General features: G+C 37.1%; 1 protein-coding gene across 2 annotated transcripts in view; it reads right to left on the reverse strand.

The window, feature by feature from the left end:
• NGLY1 (N-glycanase 1) overlaps positions 1–20,253 on the reverse strand; it is a 68,523-nt gene that overhangs the window by 16,761 nt on the left and 31,509 nt on the right. For both annotated transcript variants that reach the window (XM_003781750.2, XM_003781751.3), the window contains exons 5-7: positions 4,323–4,545; positions 1,837–1,958; positions 470–615 (exon numbers count right to left, since the gene is read on the reverse strand). In XM_003781750.2, the coding sequence (XP_003781798.1) occupies positions 470–615; positions 1,837–1,958; positions 4,323–4,545 (491 nt within the window). The remainder of the gene's footprint in view (positions 1–469; positions 616–1,836; positions 1,959–4,322; positions 4,546–20,253) is intronic.

Genomic DNA, 20,253 nt, shown 5'->3' on the forward strand with positions numbered 1-20,253 from the left:
GGCCTGCTAAACAACAATGTGACAACTATAACAAAAAAATAGCCAGGCATTATGGTGGGTGCCTGTAGTCCCAGCTACTTGTGAGGCTGAGGCAAGAGAATCGCTTAAGCCCAAGAGTTTGAGGTTGCTGTGAGCTGTGATGCCATAGCACAGCATTCTACCAAGGGTGACAAAGTGAAACTCTGTCTCAAAAAAGAAAATAAATAAAAGACCGTGCACCTAAATGTTCCCTGCAGCTTAAGTCAAAATAGTAAAAAATGAGGAACTACCTAAATGTCTATCAATAGATGAAACGATAAACTATGGTACATCCATAAAATAAATACTGACTGCAGTGATGATTTAATGAGTGTATACAAATGACAAAACTTATTAAATTGTACACTTTAAATATATGCAACTTACTGAATGTTAATTATGAGAGTATATTTTAATCTTAGAAAAATACTTTTTTTCTTTTATGCCCTACCTCATCTTTAGAAAATGCTATAATATAGGAAAGCTTCTTGCCCCATCCTATTTCATAAAGGAGTGGTTTGTCACAGACATCTTCACATGCATCACAGTGCAGCCACCGTTGCTGAGAAGAAGAAAAGACTTCTGTCCAGACATGGTCTATGCAAGAAAGACACAAAAAGCAATGGAAAAGAGGAAATAAAAGTTAAGTTTATAAAACCAGAATCACGTATGGTAACTAAGAATCATATATTTAATAATACTCTAAATTTTAGTTAAAAAGAGTGAAAATTTGTGACAAGACTCTAGAATACTTATGTTAATTTATCTCTTTGAAATCCTTGAAAATGTTTTAGAAATAATCTCCTTTAATGCAGCCTGCTTCAGGACATACTGAACAGCATCAACAATACCAGGCTCAGTTTGCTATTACAAAGGAGTTTTGAAACTACAGTCTCTCTGGACTTTAAGACCCCAAACCAATGAGACATCTAACAGGATTTCTAGTTGTTAATATTTTGTATTTGGTTTTAGAAGAGTAATTATTAAGAGACGGTTTCACTTAATTCTAAAAAAAACCTAGAAATACAAGCAAAACTCTAAGAATAAGGAAAACAGCCTTTTAAAAAATTTTGAAATATTAAGGGGTAGAAATGTTTTTCTTACATGGATACACTGTATAATACTCAACTCAGGGCTTTTCCTGTGCCTGTCACCAGGACAGTTGTCATTATACACAACAGACAAGGAAAATAACTTTTTGATATATAAATACAGGCATTTCTATTAAGACAACACAAATGTCACATGACTTATTATTTTTGTATACTGCAATTTAAGTTTATTGAATTTTCTTATAGTAATCCCTACAAAAATGAAGATTTCTATTGCACATTGTTACACGTTATTATGCATATAGAAATAGCATTGCTATAAGTGCCTTGGTAAATTATTAATAAAAGAAATAAGACCTAGTGTTTGATAGATTAGTAGGGTGACTCTCGTTTACAATAATTTCTTGTATATTTCAAAATAGCTAGAAGAGAATAATTTAAATATTTCTAGCATAAAGACAAATGGATATCTCAATTATATTGATTTGATCTGTATAAAGTATATTAAATTATCACATATACCCTCAAAATATGTACACACATATATAAATAAAAATACAATTAATTTTTAAAAAGAGAATTATTTATAGATGTTGTACAAAAACCTTGTGATCCTTTCAAAAAACCTGGGAGGTTGGTATTGTTATTTTATAAAAGGCAAATAGAAGTTGAGACTGACAAGGCCAGAAAGTAGCAGACAGAATATAAACTCAACCCTGTAAATCTGCAAAGCCCAACAATTCTCTGCTCACACTGTGTTCAGTACCTGTGTAATCCCAAACATAGCGAGCTTCAAACCCTAACGCTCGGCAGCACAGTGTAAAACAATTGGCCCACTCGCCACACCGTCCACATCTTGTTTCCAAAAGTTTCTCAGGGTTATTATATCTGGGTTAAAAAAACACAAAAATTTAATATATGCCATATATTATTATATGCGAAACAGAAACAACACTTCTTATATTTCTTATTTTTAAATGTTAATTAGAGAGTCTAGAATATAGGAGGTATTGTGTCAGTGTTACAATCTTTGGCGGAAAATGGCTGAACAGTGGTATGTCTTCGAGGTGTTTGCAGTCCTAAAAGAGAAAAGGAATTAACACGAATAATTGTAAGATATGGCAGAATGTGACACACTCACTCAGATTTAATGTTATGAAGAGTGTTTAGGAAAAAGACCTTGGATTTGAACTGGGCTCTGAATGACAGAGAAGATTTGGACAGGCAGATTCTCTAAGAAATCTGCTTAAAGAATTAGCATTAAAGTGGTATAATTAGCTCATAATATTTAAAAGGTAAATAATTTTACTCAATAAAAAATTCAGCTCAGTTTAATTCAATGTTACTTAACATGTTATTTTTCTAATAATCATTTTGAATAAAATTTTATTTTTTTTTCTTTAGTATTTAAAGGTGCTTGCTAATTTGGAAAAAAAATTTTTTTGGACAGCATGTCACTTTGTCACCCTGGGTAGAGTGCCCTGGTGTCACAGCTGACAGCAACCTTAAATTCCTGGGCTCAAGCAATTCTCTTGCCTCAGTCCCCCAAACAGCTGGGACTATAGGCACCTGCCACAATGCCCAGTTATTTTTAGACATGGGGTCTCGCTCTTGCTAAGGCTCATCTCAAACTCTGTAAGCTCAAGCAATCCACCCACTTCGGCCTCCCAGATTGCTAGGATTATAGGTGTGAGCCACCACACCTGGCTGGAAATTGTTTTTTAGAAAATATTTGCAAAATTCTTCTCAAAAGTTACTCCAATGATCAAATGATACAACTGCAGAACACTAAATTTGCATATGGTGTTAAGAAAGATTTTGAGCTTATATAGCTAAGCAGGAAAAGTGCCCCAATTGAGCAGAGATGTTAACCATGTGCCTGTGGAGAAAAGGAAACAGTGGAAACAGTGGCATGAATGAATTGGCTCTGCACGGTGAGGTTAATCAGATGCCGTTGCTTAATAAGCTAAGGGACTTTAGGACTTATGTAATTAAGTTACAGAAAAGAGCTGTACATTTGCATTATGGAATAGTAACAATAGTTTTAGGGCAACCCATGTTCCATATTCTATACACACTACTATTGCAAGTAGTATGCACAGTAATATGCAGACTAAAGGCCAGATTAGCTTCTAATTGATAAAGTTTATCATCCCACTCTTAAAGAGCAGCTAACGGTAAATTAAGTGATTACAAAGGAAAAGAATAACTCTTTGCATCAATACCTGTTGGCTCTGCCCCTCCATACTGCATATTAGTTTACATCCACTGCCTAGATTTTATGAGAATTATATATATATTTTTTCTTCTAATCTTTGCAAATGTATGTTCAATGAAGAAATAACATAAACTAATTTTAAATAATTATTGGATTTTGTTTACCCTATATTCTGTATATTGCAGGGCTGGTTCCAAATGAGGGACAAAACTGAGTCCTGAAGTCCCCAACATTAGGTATTTCACAAAAATGTGGTATCTTGTCTTGCCTGGTAATACAACCAAACTTTCTAAATATTGCCAATTAAAAAAATCTGACAAGAAGTTTATAAGTTAAAGGACAGAAAAAGTTAAATGAAAAATTAAAATTTCCTTTGTTTAAAATTTACAGATACTTGGATAAGTTAGGTTGGGCAGGGAAAGCACCTAATTAAAACAAACTTCTGTCTTTAAAAAGAAAATAATATGATACTATGGATACTTTTACTTTCCATATTATCATAATGATTATGCACAGCATTGTATTTATTATAAAAATGATAAGTTATTAGCATTGTTGTGTGTGATCAATATTATTAAAGTTATTAGAAAGCTAAAAATTATGTATTAAAAATACAAGATTTATAGGATTAAACATACTATGACTATGTTTAATGCTATGACAATATTCAATTTATATTCTATAACAAGTTTTTATAAATTTCTTAAATGTCTTTTTAAAAAGATGGCAAATATTTTACACTCTGCAGGTCATACAGTCTCTTTCACCAGTATTTAACACTGTTATTGTAGTGTGAAAAGAGCTTCGTACTATAAGTAAATGAATCAGCAAAGGTCATGTTCTAATGAAACTTTATTTACAAATAAACAGGAAATGGGCTGGATTTAGCCTCCCTGCCACAGTTTGCTCATGTGTGTTCTAGAGGAATATATTTTTAATAATTAAAAGAAAGACTGAAAAAGAAGTTCATTTACCAAAAAATTCTAGTCCAATCATTCAATTAAGAAATGACTCTTTCTTGTCTGGGTACCCACCTGGGGAATCGATTGCTGAACTGGCATGCATCACAGTAATGATCTTCCACATTATTTGCACCCCACTTCAGCTCATCCTCATTGGGCAATAATGATTTAGTTCTAGACCTAGTCTGTCCACCACATTTATCACACAACATGTTATTCACCCAGTGAAAAAATTCTTCCTTAAACCAGTGCAAAAGCTCCAGCAAAAGAAAGTCTTCACTACTTAAATTAGTACCTGAGAAGTTAAAGGAGAGAAAAAAGTAAGGTCCAAAGCTGACAAAATCTAAAAATATCCACACGTTTATTCTCAAATATGGAGCTGAAACACATAAAAATAGTTGATACGAAATCACAAATAAGATGCAAGAAAGAATTGTCAGTATACTGAATGGGGCTGAAACACAATGACACGTGTAACTGCATGTTTACAACAGTAGGATGTTTACCATGTAAATCTTCTAACTGACATTATGCATGAACAAGCAAGCTGAACACAATAACCAAGATCTTAGGGAACCATGGTCAGTTTGGAATTGATCCTGAAACACAAGGGAGGTAGAAGAATAGTTGATTTTGAAAAACACTTAAAAATGGCTGCACTAAATTTGTTATCAGGTATGTACACACATAAATGTGAAACAATTACCAAATCACAGGCAGAAATCACAACATTCCAGACACTTTTAAAATCATTCTATTAGCTTTTGTATAATGGCTTCTACTGTACAACATAATCTCCCTGTGGATACTCATCCCAAAACACATAAAAATACAACCATGTCTATAGTGTATGTAACAAGCCTAGCAAGTAAACCCAGTATAATTATACCTACTTCCCCAAGTAAAAAGATATGCCACGATCATAATCAAGACCATGGTATCTTAGGCAAGAAGGTGAAGGTGAAAGAATCAGAGATATACAGGGGGTTCTCATCTCTATCTTCAATGTTTTATATTTTATATTTATTTATCACTTTTTAAAAGCGGTAAAACCGTATGTGAAGGAAATACATGGCATAATGTGAAGATCTAATAAAGTTTGATGTTGGTCATTGGTATCTGATATACTTTGTTCTTATATTTATGTTCAATGTATTTCAAAATAAAAAAGTACAGAAGAACAAAACCACAGAGAATATAAAAAGGCTAGAAACATAAAATGTTCCTAGATGGGAAAAGTCAGTACTTCCAAAATTGTTAATTCTTCACAAATTAATCCATAATTTAATGCAATCCCAATGAAAATTTTATAAAATAATATTTTTTTTTTTTTGAGTCAGAGTCTCAAGCTATCCCCCTGGGTAGAGTGCCTATGGCATCACAGCTCACGGCAACCTCCAACTCCTGGGCTCAAGCGAGTCTCCTGCCTCTGCCTCCCAAGTAGCTGGGACCACAGGCGCCTGCCACAACGCCTGGCTATTTTTTGGTTGCAGCCATCATTGTTGTTTGGTGGGTCTGGGGATTCGAACCTGCCATCTTAGGTGTATGTGGCTGGCGTCTTAGCCAATTGAGCCACAGGCGCCAAGCCAATAATTTTTTTCATAAAATCTGACAAGCCAGCCACAAAATTCATTTAAAAGAAAAAACACACAGAATAACCAACACAACTTTGAATAAGAACCATGAGGTAAATTATCTATCGTGTATTTCAAAATACATCACAAAATTCTAATAATTAAAATATAACAATCACAATATTGGTGAATAAACAAATAGATCCATGCAGCAAAAGAAAGTACTGAGGCGGGAGAGGCATGGGGGAAAGGAATGTCAGCCAGGTAAAACAGCACAGGCAGAAGACAGGAGTGGGAAAGCACATTCATGCTCAGCATAGTCAATGTGGCAGACGGACTGAGCACTGAACAAAGCTGGGAACAATATGGAATAGGGAGGTGGCCTTACTTTATAGCTTAATTCTAGAAGGAGAGGTTCCAGGGGTGCTAAGGAGGAGAGAGAGGAATTGTGGGAAGATGGCTGTAGAAAGCAGCTTTTTCCAGAGGCTCATGCCCAAAAGGAGAGATATTGGACTGAAGTGGATGGAAGCCAAATGAGAGGAGCTGTGCAATGAGAGGTCTGTGTGTATACCCATCACCCAGGCTGAACCAAGTGGCAGAAACAAGAAAGTGGAGGAAAAACAACAGGTATGAGCCCAGCTCCCAGAGGAAGGGAGACCTCTCCCCACAAGGGAGCTCCATGGTAGGCGACCAGTCAGCCAGAGAACTGGGTACAAAAGTCTCCTCACCTTATCCCACAGGAGAGCAGCTGCTAACTCCCAGTCCTCCGTTATTGAGGTCCCACCACTGACACTGGGCCCCATTCTGTCTGGTACAAGAGACCAAATATTTTTCTTGCAATCCTAAGCACCCAGATTGCCCTTCCCCCACCTTCATTGCTGGAAGGACTGCCCCAGCAGGGTCCAGAGTGTTTGACAAGCTCACTGGAAACCTGGGGAAGTCTGCCACTGCCAAGCTACAGCCTGAGAACAGTAGCACAGCAGTCCAAGCTTTTGTGGGGAGAGAGCTCAATTACAAAGGTGGGGCCGGGGTTTAAGTGACTTTGTACTGAACTTTGGATTAACACTTTCTACTGGGTGAAGGCTCTCGGAGGTTCAATTGGGTGGGCTGTGCCTGGTGTCTGAGTGACTCTGTGTAACCTCTGGGCCTACACTGTCTATAAAGCTGTAGCCCTCAGCGCTTGATTAACTGGATGAAGCCCAGTGCATAAGCATCTCTCCTGAACTCTGGGCCAGTGCTGTCAGCTGGGCAGCCTCGTAAACTTGATTTGGTGAAGTGGAGCCAGCACTGGCAGAGCGACTTTGATGGGAACTCTGGGTCAATACTGCCTACTGATTCTTGTCCCCCTGGAAACACTGTCTGGGGTTGTAGATTCACCTCCTGTCTGCCTTTGTTAGCACAGCAAGTGTCACTGCAATGGTGAGGAGTGGACTCATCAGGGACAATCTATCAATTCAACTAAAAAGGTATAATTAACCTATTAAAAAAGAAAAAGAGGAAGAAGCTGAAAATACTCTTGAGGAGGAATTAGCTGAAGCACTCTGGCAACGTGAAAAATCAGCAGATCAGTGCCTTCTGGGGATGTCAAAGACAATACAACAGAGAATCCCATCTACAGAGAAATTGCTGAAATGTCAGAAATAGAATTTAGAATATAGATGGCAAACAAGATAATTGGAATGGAGAAAAAGATGAAAACAGGGACCTGAAAAACAGTTCAGAAGTTGTCTCAAGAAATTAATGAATTTAAAGACAAAGTCACCAAGGATATGGACATAATGAAGGAAGATATATAGCATATCTTAAGGAGCTGAAAAAGGTTTCTGAGGAGCTTCAAAATACAGTAGAGTCCCTTAGAAATAGAGTTGAGCAATGAGAAGAAAGAATCTCAGATAAAAAAAGACAAGACTTTTAAACTATCTCAAGTTTTAGAGCAGTCTTTTTTTTTTTTTTTTGTAGAGAAAAAGTCTCACTTTATCACCCTCAGTAGAGTGCTGTGGAGTCACACAGCTCACAGCAACCTCCAACTCCTAGGCTTAAGCGATTCTCTTGCCTCAGTCTCCTGAGTAGCTGGGACTACAGGCGCCTGCCACAACGCCTGGCTATTTTTTGGTTGCAGTTCAGCTGGGGCCGGGCTTGAACCCGCCACCCTCAGTATATGGGGCTGGTGCCCTACTCACTGAGCCACAGGTCCTGCCTCTATCCCAAGTTTTAAAAAGGCAGAAAAATAGAGAAGAGCAGAATATTCCCTGAGTTATGGGATCATTCCAAGGAATCAAACATCCAAATTATAATGATTCCTGAAGGAAAAGAGGATGGTCCCAAAGGCACAAATTCTCTACCCCAAGACATTATAGTGGAGAATTTCCCAAGTATTGCAGGAATTTCAGATATTAGATAGTTTCAGAACCCCAGCACAACTCAATCAAAACAAAGCATCTCCTAGACACATTGTAATTAATTTCGCCAATGTTAATACAAAGGAGAAATTTTTGCAAGCAGTCAGGCATAAGAAAAATATTACTTCCAAAGGAAAAAGTATAAGGATGACTACAGATCTTTCAGCTGAAACTTTCCAAGCCAGAAAAGGATGGTCATTGACATTCAACCTTCTTAAACAAAACAATTGCCAGCCCAGGATCCAACACCTTGCTAAACTGAGTTTCATTTGTGATGGAGAAATCAAATACTTCACTGACATCCACATGCTGAGAAATTTGCCATGACTCGACAAGGTCTACAGGAAATACTCAGACCCATTCTTCATAACAAGCAACAAAAGGATACACTACCAAAGTAAACCTACCTAGAAATTAAAGAACAAAGTCTAGCTTATACAATAGTGAGAGCCATAAAACTCTGGACTTCTGAAAAAGCAAGATGACCAAAACTCTGTCACATTGATCATTTCTCTCAATTAATGTCAATGGTTTGAACTCTCCTTTAAAGAGGTATAGGCTGGTCAATTGAATACAAAAACTCACACCAGATATCTGTTTCCTACAAGAAACTCACCTTTACCTCAAAAGATAAAACAAGACTCAGGGCGGAGGGATGGACAAGAGTATTCCAAGCAAATGGAAAGCAGAAAAAAGCTGAGGCTGCAATCTTGTATACAATGGGATTCAAACCAACAAAAATAATGAAAGACAAAGATGGACGCTTCATACTGGTCAAGGGAAACACACAATATGAAGAGTTAACATCTACGCTCCCTAACTGAACGCTCCTTGATATATAAAACAAACCCTAACTGATCTGAACAATCAGGTTATCTTCTCACATTATAATGGTTGGAGATTTTAATACCCCACTGGCAGTCCTGGACAGTCCTCTAAGCAGAAACTAAAGAAAGAAATAATGGACTTAAGACCCTAGAACAAATGAACTTAACAGACATATACAGAACATTTTATCCTAACAAAACTGAATACACGTTCTTCTCATCAGCCCACAGATCATCTTCCAAAATTAATCATATCTTAGGTCACAAGGCTAACCTCAACAAATCAAAAGAATAAAAATTATCTGCTGTATATTCTCAGACTATCATAGAATAAAAGTTGAATTCAACACCAACAGAAATCTTCATAATCAAATAAAACCATGGGTAACTAAATAACCTTATGCTGAATGATAGCTAGGTCACAGACAAAATCAAGGAGGAGATCGTTAGATTTCTGGAACAAAACAATAATGAAGACACAAACTATCAAAACCTGTGGAATATTGCAAAGGCAGTTCTCAGAATGAAATTTATAGCATTAGATGCCTTCATCAAGGAAACAGAAAAAGAGCAAGTCAGCAACAAAATGGGCCATCTCAAGCAGCTGGAAAAGAAATGACGATCTAATCCCAAGCCCAGCAGAAGAAAAGAGATAACCAAAATTGGAGCAGAACTAAATGAAATTGAAAACAAAAGAATTATTCAGAAGATCAGTGAAACAAAAATTTGGTTCTTTGAAAAGATTAATAAAATTGATAAACCCTTGGCTAGATTAACCAGCAACAGAAAAACAAGTACTCTAATAACTACAATCAGAAATGATAAAGGGAAAAAAAAACAGATGCCACATAAATACAAAAGAGTCTCAATAATTACTACAAAAAACTCTATTCCCAGAAATATGAAAATGTAGAGGAGATAGACCGATATCTGGAAGCATAATACTTTCCAAAACTCAGCCAGAAAGATTTAGAAATCTTAAATAGACCAATATCAAGTACTGAAATAGCATCAACTGTACAATATATCCCAAAAAAGAAAAGCCCTGGACCAGATGGTTTCACAAATGTTCAAAGAGGAACTAGTTCCTTGAATGCATAATGAACTTTTCCAAAATACAGAGAAAGAAGGAATCCTCCCCAACACATTCTATGAAGCAAATTATCACCCCGATCCCCAAACCAGGAAAGGATCCAAAAAAAAAAAAGAAAAGAAAACTATAGACCAATATCATTAATTAATATTGTATTGATGCAAAAATATTCAAGAAGATATTAGCAAAAAGAATACAACAACACATTAAAAGATTATATACCATGAGCAAGGGGGTTTTATTCCAGACACACAAGGTTGGTTCAACATACGCAAATCTATAAATATAATACTACACATAAATAGAATAAAAAACAAAGACCATGGGATTCTTTTAATTGATGCAGAAAAGGCTTTTGACAATATCCAGCGTCCTTTCATGATAAAAATACTCAAGAAAATAGGCTTAGAAGGAACATTCCTTAAGTTGATAGAGGCTATCTATGCCAAACCCACAGCCAACATCATATTGAATGGAGTAAAACTGAAAAGCATCCCCACTCAAATCTGAAACCAGACAAGGATGCCCACTGTCTCCAGTGCTATTAAAATAGTGTTGGAAGTTCTGGCCATTGCAATAAGGCAAGAGAAGGAGATCAAAGGAATCCAAATGGGGCAAAGGAGGTCATCTCCCTCTTTGCAGATGACATGATCTTATACCTGGAAAACCCTTGAAACTCAACTACAAAGCTCTTAGAAGTGATCAAGGAATATAGCAGCATCTCAGGTTACAAAATCAATACCCACAAATCAGTAGCCTTTGTATACGCTGACAATTGTCAAACCGAGAACAAAATCAAAGACTCTCTTCCTTTTACAATAGCACCAAAGAAGATGAAATACTTAAAAATATATATCTAACAAAAAATGTGAAAGATCTCTATAAGGAGAATTATGAAACTCTGAGAAAAGAAACAGCAGAAGATGTCAACAAATGGAAGAACATACCATGCTCATGGCTGAGAAGAATCAACATTGTTAAAACGTCCACACCACCCAAAGTAATCCATAGATTTAATGCAATCCCCATCAAAGCACCAATGTCATGCTTTAAAGATCTTGAAAAAATGGTACTTTAATTCAGAAAAACCCTGAATAGCAAATAGAGTTCTTACAAAAACAAATCTGGAGGTCCACTATGCCACCCTATTATAAGGCTATAGTGATTAAAACAGCATGGTACTTGCACAAAAATAGAGACACAGATCTATGGAATAAGATAGAGAATCGAGAGATGAACCCAGCCACATATCCTCATTTAATCTTTGATAAGCCTAACAGAAGCATGCAATGGAGAAAAGAATCCTTATTTAACAAATGGTGCTAGGAGAATGGTTATCCACATGCAGAAGACTGAAAGTTGACCCACACCTCTCACCATTGACAAAAATTGATTCTTGTTGGCTAAAAAATTTAAATTTAAGACATGAAACAATTAAAATTCTAGAAAAGAGTATGGGGAAAACACTTGAAGATACTGGCCTGGGAAAAAACTTTATGAGGAAGATCCCCCCTAGCAATTGCAGCACCACCAAAAAAAAAAAAAAAAAACCCCAAACTGAGGTTTAATCAAGCTAAAAAGCTTTTTGCACAGCTAAGAGTACCTCAAACAGAACAGACAGCCCTCAGAATGGGAGAAGATTTTTGCATGTTACGAATCTGACAAAGGCCTGATAACTAGAATCTACAGAGAATTCAAATTAAACAGTAAAACAAGAGCAAACAACCCTGTCTATAAGTGGGCAAGTGATTTGAACAGAAACTTCTCCAAGGATGACAGATGAAAGGCCAACAAACACATGAAAAAATGCTCATCGTCTTTAATCAGAGAAATGCAAATCAAAACCACTCTAAGATATCATCTAACCCCAGCAAGATCAGCCCACATCACAAAGTCCTAGAACATCAGATGCTGGCGTGGATGTGGAGAGAAGGGAATACTTCCGAACTGCTGGTGGGATGGCAAACTAATACAGCCTTTTTGGAGAGAAGTACGCAGAATCCTCAGAGATCTAAATTCCATTTGACTCTGCAATTCTATTACTAGGTATCTACCCAGAAGAATAAGCATCATTTTATCACAAAGACATTTGTGCTAGAATGTTTACTGTAGCTCAATTTATAATTGCCAAGTTGTAGAAGCAACCTAAGTGCCCATCAACCCATGAATGGATCAACAAACTGTGGTATATGTATATTATGGAATATTATTCAGCCACTAAAAAGATGGAGACTTTACATCTTTTACATTTACCTGGATGGAGTTAAAATACATTCTTCTTAGTAAAGTATTGCAAGAATGGAAAAATAAATATCAATATACTCCAGACGAATAGGAAATCAATATATAAACAATTACATGCTCTTATGAAAAATAAAACATTATTATAGGGCAGTCTGGGGGTAGAGGGAAGTGGGAGGAGGGAGGGGGGAGGATGTTTGGCAGAAGGAGGGAGGGCACGAGGCAGGATCTAACCTAATGTGCACATTGTGAGGGTGTATAACATGTTTCCTGGGTGAGGGGCTCTTCTACAAATGGAACTTTGCCTTGGAAGTGGGAACAATGTAAACTAAATACGGTACTCTCATATTAATTTGAATAAAATTAAAAAAAAAAAGCACCGAGTTGTAAGCAAATATACAGTATTTAATAAAGTTAGCATTTCAAAGCAGTTCTAAGGGGATATATAAATGATACTGGAACAAGTAGCTGTCAAGTATCAGGTTCCTACTATACTTCATTCATTAAAAAAAATTATCTTATCTATTGATTGATCTACTTATTCTGAATACTATAAAGTAGTAGTAGAAGTAATAGGAGAATACAGTTGCGATGATGGGTTAGGGATGATCGTCTTATTGTAAAATCAGTAATAGAAAAAAATTGGCTGGATGTAGTGGCTCACACCTGTAATCCTAGCATTCTGGGAGGCCAAGGAAGGTAGATCACTTGAGCTCAGGAGTTCAAGACTAGCCTGAGCAAGGACGAGACCCCATCTCTACTAAAAACAGAACAACTAGCCTGCCCTTGTGGCAAGCACCTGTAGCTCCAGCTACTTGAAAGGCTGAGGCTAGAGAATCACTTGAGCCAAGGAGTTTGAGGTTACTGTGAGCTGTGATGCCACAGTACTCTATCCAGGGTAAGAGAGGAAGACGCTGTCTCAAAAAAAAAAGAAAGAAAGAGAGAAAAGAAAACAATTAAATTTTATGTTAAATTTTTTTTTTTTTTTTTTAGAGACAGAGTCTTACTTTGTTGCCCTTGGTAGAGTGCTGTGGAGTCACAGCTCACAGCAACCTCCAGCTCCTGGGCTTAGGCGATTCTCCTGCCTCAGCCTCCTGAGTAGCTGGGACCACAGGCACCCGCCATAATGCCCTGCTATTTTTTTGTTGCAGTTTGGTGGGGGCTGGGTTTGAACCCGCTACCCTCGGTACATGGGGCTGGTGCCCTCTCACTGAGTCACAGTGCCGCCCAAAATTTAAAATTTTTTAATTTCAAAAGATACACCAAAATAAATTGACAAAGAACACTTAGATAAAAAATTACTTGTCTAACAAAGAAAAGCATCTAAAATACATAAAGAATTTATACGAATCAGTAAGAATATTTAATCCATTAGAAAAATTTATGAAGTCTGTAAAAGAAATTCAGTAATTTCATTAACTGAAAACTCAGACACTTCTGGTATAAACTGGAAGGTATTTTGTTTGGCAGGATCTATTACATACAGTCTAAAACTGTCACACACTCTTGATACTTTTGCTATCCATCTCAGAAAAACAATTGTCCATGTGTACCAAGAATCTCCATTGCTGTAGCGTCAGAATAGAGAAAAAGAGTAAACAATCTCAATGCTCATCATTAGGGAATTACATAAATAACAGTGTATGTGTACTATAAAACACTAACAAGAGCAGAAAAGGTTTCCAAGATGTATTTGTAAATGAAAAATATCAAAGAGCTAAATATATGATACATTTATGTAAGCCTCACAAGTTAAATTGTTCATTTTTATAAATAATTATTTATAGGTATGAATATGCAAAATAGGAGGTGGAAAAAAACACCTCATGGGATAATTATTACCCATGAAAGAAAAATAGGACTGAATGGCAGGGAAACTGGCTTTTACTTAAAGTATGAGTTTTCCAACAAGATATCCATGAATCAGTTACATTAGAAGTGAACACTTACAGAGTCCTACTATCCTCCTCCTCAGTGTAGTCCTTACAAATAGCAGCTAGAGTAATCTTTTTAAAAATGCAGGCCAGGTTATGGCACGCCAAACCTTCCAATGGGTTTTCATCTCATTCAGAATAAAATTCAAAGTCCTTACTCTTGTTTTTTTTTAGCTTGGCTCCTGGGATAGACTAAAAAATGGGCCTTCAAAAAGATATCCATGGAGTCTTCAAAGAACTAAAGTAGACTTTCAATTTGATCCTGCAATCTCATTACTAAGTATGTACTCAAAAGAAAGAAGTCATTTAGGACATTTGCACTCAATTGTTTATAGCCACCCAACTTACAACTGCAAAGATGTGGAAACAGCCCAAGTGCCCTTCAACACAAGAATAGATTAATAACCTATTGCATATGTAGGAATATTTCCTATTCAGCCATAAAAAAGATGGAGACTTCCTATCTTTTGTGACAACTTGAATGGATTTAGAGAACACTCTCCTAAGTATCACAAAAATGGAAAGTCAATTATCCTATGTACCCAATACTAAATCAAAATTTGTGGATTAAAAACAATGTGCACAAATGAGAGAAAAACTTAAACTCAAGAGGGGAAAAGAGGGGCTTGGTAAGTCCCCACCTAACAAGTACTATGTATGGGTAAATGACACACTTCTTGGGTAAAGTCCAAAACTACAGCTTGGACTCTATCTTACAAATTTAAACTACATAACCTAATCATATATACCCTCATATTAATCCAAAATAAATTAAAAAGTACATATATAATACAGCATTTTAGCTAAGTGCCTAAAAAGGAAAAAAAAAAGATATCCATGTCCTAATCTCTATAGTTTAAGAAATGGAAAAAAAAAAAAAAAAAAGAAAAGAGAAGTCTTTGCCAAGTATGATGAAGTTTAAGGCTCTTCAGACAGTGGATTATCCTGGAATATCTGGACAGGCCCTAAATTCAAGCACAAGTAACCTCTTAAGAAGAAAGCAAATGAGTATTTTACACACAGAGGGGAAAGCAATGTGAAGATGGGGTGGAGAGAGATTTGAAGAAACTGGCCTTGAAGACTGGAGAGATGCAGCCACCAAAAGCTGAAGAGGCAAAGGAGCATGGCTCTGTTGACACCTTGCTTTGAGCCTAGGTTAATGATTTTGGACTCTTGCTTCCAGAACTGTTAGAGAATAAATTTGTTTTTTTAATTCACCATGTTTGTGGTAATTTGTGATAGCCGCCACAAGAAACTTATCTGCCCATTACCTCTCTGACCTCAAACCCTACCTCTATCTGTTTTGTTCATTCTGGGACAGCCACACTACCTTCCCTGCCATCCGGTAAACATGTCAACCCCTCCCACCTCAGGCTGCGTTTGCAATTGGTAGTGCCCTCTACCTAAAAAGGAAATCACTGTTTCTCAGAGAAGCCCTTGATAATCTTATAGTGAACAGTATTCTTTCTAGTCACTCTCTAATCTGTTATTCTGTTTGTCTTCCTGACACCATTACCTAACATATTTGAGCACTGGGTTTTTTTCTTTTTCCTTTTTTTAGCCTTGATTAGCAGGTACTTTATTATGTTCACATTTATATCCTCAATACGTAGAACTGTGCTTATTATAAAACAGGTGCTCAGTAAATATTTGAAAGAATATTGGAAAGATGAAATAAGCCTCAAAATATTACGCAGAATCACTAATGTTCACCAAATAGTCATCATCAAGACAGGAAAAGAAGGGAAAGAAGACAGCCAATTTGCTCTTCTGTGTAGGTATACATCAAGAGCTGGAAGTCTAACTACCAAACAGTGAGACCAGGGAGGGTCAGTGTTTCTCAGTTAAGTAATATTCTTAATTATTATTGCTCAGAGAAATGCAGATGGATCCCTATATGTATAGGACAGGAAGAGCTCAGAAATCTGACATGGGGGTTAATGAGAGGTCTGACTTAGATGCTAAATTCAATCAAGAAAACATCTAGAGTGTGGAGAGTTTATTTTAAAAGTATAATTAAGACTTCATATTTATAAATTTAGTATCTTCAAAAATACCATATAAATATAGATTTCTAGTAACTTCTCAGTGACACAATAAAAGCAAGCAGCTCAGATCCTAACTCGACCCTCTAAAATCACTGACGTCAATGTACAAGAAAGAGGAATGAGAAGAAAATGAGGGAAAACGTCAGTAGAGGCAGCCCCAGGTCTATACATACCTTTAAGATTCAATATTCTGCGCACTATGTCTTCATACACTATTTAGTAGGCCAACTTATATTGTTATCACTTTTCTAAAATGACAAGGTTCTTTGTCTTCTAAAAAGTGTCTTACCTGTATCTGAAACAATCATGAAAAATATTCAAACTACCAGGCCAGAGCTATTAAATCCTGCTTCTCCTTAACTGTCTCTGCAGGTATTTCAGTGGGCAGGGATACAAGGGCTCCACTTCTGCTTCAAATCAGAACACTTTTCCCAGTTCATAAACCCAGAATAAGATTTTGTCTGAGGAAGACAAAAGAGCCCACCCACTAAAGGAAAGAGAAAAAAAATCAAGGAACTGGCCAGTAGAGGCTCTGTCAATATCTTAATGCCAGGCAGCCGCTAGGGCAGAGACTGCTGGTTGCCACGTAATATCCATTTGTCACTTCTCCCTTATTTATACAGTTTAATTTGGGAGGGGATGGCAATGCACCAGCTAAACAACTACATGTCCCAGCCTCCCCTGCAGCTGAGTGAGGCTAAAATCCTTAGCTTTGTATGACTCCAAGAAAGGCAACCTCAAGAGAACAGGCTCAGATTAGAGGCAGAACCTTTTTGCTTTTTTCCCCTTTCTTCTTCCTGATTTCTGGTCTGCCAATGTAACAGCTGGAGCTCCAGCAGCCATTCTGGACTATGAGGTAACCTGAAGAATGGAAATCATGTATGCCTGAGCTAAAAGACAGAGGCACCTAGGTCTTTAATGATATAGCACACCATAAGCATCAGCCTGCCTACCCCTTGATGGTTTCTTATACAACAAAGTAATCACCCCTAAGACACTGGAGTCATAATTACTCCTAGCCCAACCTAACCCTAGTTTATAAATTCATTATGCCTATCATACCACTTATTTCACTATATGTTTATATTCTGTTCACTTATTACTCTTATGTCTTACTGTATTTCTAAAACATTGCTATCCTATAGAATTTTCAGCAGCAATGGAAATAATCCATATCTCTACTGTTCAATTAGGGCTGCCATGAACCACTTGTGGTTATTCAGTACCTGAAATGTGGTATGACTTAAGAACTCAATTTTTAATTTAAATTAATTTGGATGTAAATATCCCTGTGTGGCTCATATTACACAGTTTTCTAGAACCACTTCTTTTTTCTTTCTTTTCATTTTATATTTTTGAGACAGAGTCTCACTGTGTCACTCCTGGGAGAATGCTGTGGCATCACAGCTCACAGCAACCCCAACTCTTGGGCTCAAGCAATTCTCTTGCTTCACTGTCCCAAGTAGCTGGGACTACGGCTGAGGGGAAGTCTAGATATTTTTAGAGATGAGGTCTCGCCTCTGGCTCAGGCTGGTCTTGAACTCGTGAGCTCAGGCCTTCCAGAGTGCTGGGATTACAGGAGTGAGCCACCGCAGTGCCTGGTCCCTCCTCTGCCTTTTCAATCTCATTTACTTGCATGGCTCCACCTAACACCTTTAAGTAAATTTCAAACCTTAACTTTTTATATAAATTCCCAGGCTTATGTTTTCACCTGGCAATCCAGAGCATATCCAGCCAAGTACCTCAAAAACCAGGCTCTTCTTTCCCTTCAAAACCTATTCCTGCTGACTCCTCTAATTTTCTAGTTGTCTAGATTCAAAAGTAGCCAGTCATACTTGGCTACTTTGTATATACATAATTCCTTGTCATAACAAGGACAAATACCACCTATTCTATCACTGGAACATTTTTCACATCCATCTTCTCTGTTGCAGTCCCCATATCTTGTTCATCCTCTTCTTCTTAATGTAAATTTGATTACCATCATGTTTTAATTCTTCTCTCCTTTCACTTTTTTGATTCTTACTCACCTTATAAACTATTATTGGAGTAACCTTCCTTAAACACAGTTCCTGCATCACTCACTCAAAGCTTCAATGGTTAACCCTGCTGAATCAAGTATTCAAGAACACCTCATTTCCTTGAAAAGTCATTTTTACAGGTGGTATCTTTGGCTCAGTGAGTAAGGTGCCGGCCCCATATACCAAGGGTGGTGGGTTTGAACCCGGCCCCAGTCAAACTGCAACAACAACAAAAATACCCAGGTGTTGTGGCAGGCACCTGTAGTCCCAGCCACTTAGGAAGCTGAGGCAAGAGAATCGCCTAAGCCCAGGAGCTGGAGGTTGCTGTGAGCTGTGATGCCACAGTGCTCTACCGAGGATGATAAAGTGAGACTTTGTCCCTTAAAAAAAAAGAAAAAGAAAAGAAAAAAAGAAAGAAAGAAAAATCATTTTTACTTCCTGCAGATGAATGAGGCTATGTAACATTTTTGGTATATGTTTAATCATGGTAATCATATATTCAATAACATTAGCCTTTTGGCTAAGGTATATGCTTCTTCTGAATTTCTTTGGTCCTTATTTCCTATTTCAAATCTTATTAGAAATACCTTTTGTTTCATTTACCTCTAATTTTCCGAAAAAAGAAACTCAGTATACAGTGTTCTGCCTGGAATTCAATGTCAACCAAACTACGATGTCCACTATTGCTTTACACAGACATGCCCTGCCCTATACACAGCCAAAATGTACTACTCACTGTTGCCCAAATAGAGTCTATAGTTTTCTGCCTGCATGTTGATCACAACACTTGAAAGAAAATCCCTGCCTTAGCATGTCCTTTGACATATCAGGTTATAAATCCCATTCATCCTTCATGATCTTTATAAAAAGCCCAATCTTTTAATAATTTTCATAATACCACACTACCAACTTGATGTGTTTCTTGCCCATTTCAACTAAAACTTTTTAAGTATCAAAGGATATATACAAAAACTCTTAAAAGTTGTACTCCAAAGTGATGAAATTATGGACAGTTTATCTTCTATTTTCCCCATTTTTTACAAAAAACACATTATTTTTATAAAAAAAGAAGGAAAAAATACTGGGATGAATGTTAGCAGAAACCATCAGCACATTTGTATGGAAAATGGACTGGAAATCTTAGCTAATGGACTTGAATAATTCTTGGTACATTGATGAGACCATTCCCACTGTGATGACAGATGGACAAATGCATCAGGATAACCATACTATTCCCCAATTAATTCTTTCTTTTGAGACCAGAGTCTCACTCAGTCGCCTGGGATAGAGTACAGGGGCATCACTATAGCTCACTGCAACCTCAAACTCCTGGACTCAAGCCTCTCAAGTAGCTGGGACTCTGGGCAGACATCACCATTCTATTTTTAGTAGAGAAAGGGGTCTTGTTCTTGCTCTTCCCAGGCTGGTCTTGAATTGCTGAGCTCAAGTAATCTTCCCACTTGGGCCTCCTAGAGTGCTAGGATTATAGGTGTAAACCACCACACCCATCCACTAATTCTCCTTTTTGAGGATTCTTGTTCCTTGAGCAATTTCCTGACTATTACTTGCCTAGAGGAAGAGAACCAGGACACAAACAAGAGCATTCTGTCTCTGAGATATTTCTCATTACAACATACTCATTTGGCAACATAATGTTTTTGAAACTGTACTTCATACATTACATTTGGTGGGTTCTGCTTCACACTCAGTTGTTCTATATTTTAATTCTCATCCACTATTCAGCTGCTTAAGGCAGGGCTATATTATTATTTCTCCCCTGCAGGGCCCAGTCCAAATAGAGAACACGTTCATTAAGTACCTGATAAATAGGCATTTATGTAAGGCTTCATATAAAGGACAACAGCA

This window comes from Otolemur garnettii, unplaced genomic scaffold, assembly GCF_000181295.1.
Source record: "Otolemur garnettii isolate 467f Iridium unplaced genomic scaffold, OtoGar3 scaffold00002, whole genome shotgun sequence".
Lineage (NCBI taxonomy): Eukaryota > Metazoa > Chordata > Mammalia > Primates > Galagidae > Otolemur > Otolemur garnettii.